The 3069-nt window shown below is 43.2% G+C and overlaps 1 protein-coding gene across 1 annotated transcript; it reads right to left on the reverse strand.

The window, feature by feature from the left end:
• Nucleotides 1-782: 782 nt before the first annotated feature.
• On the reverse strand, nucleotides 783-2435 carry LOC141643653 (uncharacterized). The gene has a single exon (XM_074452894.1). It carries the CDS (start codon nucleotides 2398-2400, stop codon nucleotides 946-948), a length of 1455 nt encoding a protein of 484 aa, XP_074308995.1. The 5' UTR covers nucleotides 2401-2435; the 3' UTR covers nucleotides 783-945.
• Nucleotides 2436-3069: the final 634 nt, after the last annotated feature.

Genomic DNA, 3069 nt, shown 5'->3' on the forward strand with positions numbered 1-3069 from the left:
TGTCACGTAGTGGCCAAGTGGCCAAGTGGCTCATTAGGTGGAAAGACCGATCTACCCTCGGCCGAGGGACCTATGGCAGGCCGACGAGCCTGGTTGACTCCATGCCGAGGGTTCTTGGATGTGAGTACGCGGGTAGGTGCCCCGGCTGGTAGGTTGCCATGCCGAGACCCAGGCTGGCAGGCCGATGGGCTCCATCGGCTAGACTGTTTAAGTCGTTGACTTTGCTGTGGATACCCTTGACCTTGCTCAATATGTTGACTTGGTCAGCAGTGCAGAATATGCCCTATCAAATTCGTTATAGGATCATAAAGTATTAAGTCGTTCTAGAATAGTTCGAGTGCAAATTAATCGTAAAATATATTATAGTGTTAATTTGACGTAATCTTTATTTGAAAATTAAAATACAATATAATCATTATTGTTATTGTTATTTGTATATCATTATTAATTTATTTTTTATTATCAATCGGAGTATTAATTAACTAACATGTTAATTAAATAAATTTTAATTGATTTATGAACTCACCTAATAATATGTATTCCTTGTATAATTCGTGTAAGTTTACTAAGGAAATAAATTATTTATCATTACAAGTTACAACATAATCAAAGTTATAGGGTCAAGTTATGGTTCCGCATTAGAAGAATTGTAACAATCCCGCTATTTTGAATCGCTGTATGATTTCAGTTCGACAACAATGTCCATAATATCGACCTTCGGATCTTGAAAAAAAGAATCATGCAAATGAAACATAAAACCGATCCAAACAAAACCCTCACAATAAATCATAATAATCTCTCTTATTATACAATAAAGTTTGACGTAATTAAAGTCAGACAAACACGTACGGAGTACAACATTACGTACTATTTCGTACGTAAAATCAAGTAAAAACATGACAATAAAAATAACTTACATTTTAAAAAAACATGCAAATAAACAAATTAATTCGAGGGACATTGAAATCCTTCAGGAGGAGTTTTGCCACAATCAAGCAAAACTTGAAGAGCAATTGGAAGAACAATTGAAATGTTCAAAAGCTTAGCTTTAATGGTGGTACAAAGACATACAGCAGCATCTAGGTCTAATAGTCCACCTAACACAGGGCAACATGCATCCTTAGCACCACCTCCGATACCAATGTGGATCAGTCCACCTAGTATGTCCACACATCCATCTAGCTTCAACGTGTCAATAGGGCATGTTGGTTGGGATGGTGGTGAGGGTATTGGTGTTGGTGGTGGACATGGGGTTTCTGGTGGTGTGTATGGTGGGGTTTCGGATGGCGGTGTTGGTGGTGTTATTATTGGTGGGCTTACTTCTGGGGGTGTAGGAGTGTATGGTGGGCTCACTTCAGGAGGTGTTGGTGTGTAGGGTGGGCTCACTTCAGGGGGTGTTGGTGTGTAGGGTGGGCTCACTTCAGGAGGTGTTGGTGTGTAGGGTGGGCTCACTTCAGGGGGTGTAGGGGTGTATGGTGGGGTTTCGGATGGCGGTGTAGGCGGGGTTATGATTGGTGGGCTCACTTCAGGGGGTGTAGGAGTGTACGGTGGGCTTACTTCAGGGGGTGTAGGAGTGTAGGGTGGGCTTATAGGAGGAGTTGGTGGGGTATATGGTGGGACCACTATAGGAGGTTTCGGTGTGTAGGGTGGGCTAACATGTGGTGGTTTTGGAGTGTATGGCGGGCTGACATGAGGTGGTTTAGGAGTGTAGGGTGGTGCAATATGTGGTGGCTTTGGAGTGTAGGGTGGGCTAACATGTGGTGGTTTAGGAGTGTAGGGTGGGCTAACATGTGGTGGTTTAGGAGTGTAGGGTGGGCTAACATGTGGTGGTTTAGGAGTGTAAGGTGGTGCAATATGTGGTGGCTTTGGAGTGTAGGGTGGTCCGACATGAGGTGGTTTGGGAGTGTATGGTGGTCCGACATGGGGTGGTTTAGGAGTGTAGGGCGGGCCGACATGTGGTGGCTTGGGAGTGTAGGGTGGGCCGACATGAGGTGGCTTTGGAGTGTAGGGTGGGCTGACATGAGGTGGTTTAGGGGTGTAGGGTGGGCTGACATGAGGTGGTTTAGGGGTGTAGGGTGGGCCTACATGGGGTGGTTTAGGAGTGTAGGGTGGTCCTACATGAGGTGGTTTGGGAGTGTAGGGTGGTCCTACATGGGGTGGTTTAGGAGTATAAGGTGGTCCAACATGGGGTGGTTTTGGGGTGTAGGGAGGGCCGACATGAGGTGGCTTGACGGCGGGAGGTTTAGGGGGTTTGTGAGGGTGAGGAGGCTTAGGGTGAGATGGTGGACAAGAGGGTTTAGGAGGTTTAGGAGGAGGAAGGTAAGGGCAATAAGGGCATGCCAAAGAAGTGGTAATATGAACAAGGAAAATGAGGAGAATAGAAAGTGAAGATGCCCTCATTTTTGAGAGATTACAAAACTCACTGAATGAATGATTAGTATGGACAATGTCAAGGCCTTCTTATAGGAACAATATAATGAAGTTGAAGTTAAAACTCTTTGTAGTGTAGTAGTAAAAATGACTGGTTCTAGCTGTTGCCAACTTACTAGTAGAGTACAACAATGGTGTAAAAAAAGTGACAATACTACTATATCAAATAACTTAGCTGGTAGAGTTATTAAGTGACGACGATGTTGTGCGTAACCTAGCGTCCTAGCGTTAATTTTACTTGTGTTCGTAATACAATTGAATTAAAAGAATGTGTAGTAATGAATCATGAGATTGTAACTACGGTTTTTTACTTTAATTTTTTTTAAGCATGTGGTGAGATTACTAAATTCGGTACGTTTTATTTTAAAGGAAAATGAAAGGCGCCACCGGGTGACACCCTCTCACATGGAGTGAGTGGGGACCCCTTCAGTACGAAAAGGTGGTATGCACCATTACTCTAAAAAGGTGTTGGTTAATTTTGGATAGTTTTACATACTCGTTTTAGATTATTCCTATTTACAACGGTTGTAAATAAGAATTTGTGATGAACAAAATGGTGATAATCCGATTGAGCTATAAATGGGCTCTATAGAGCAATGGGGATCAAGTGAAGACATAAGAGAATACTATGATTGTCGA

Source organism: Silene latifolia, chromosome 2 (assembly GCF_048544455.1).
Source record: "Silene latifolia isolate original U9 population chromosome 2, ASM4854445v1, whole genome shotgun sequence".
NCBI classification, from domain to species: Eukaryota; Viridiplantae; Streptophyta; class Magnoliopsida; order Caryophyllales; family Caryophyllaceae; genus Silene; species Silene latifolia.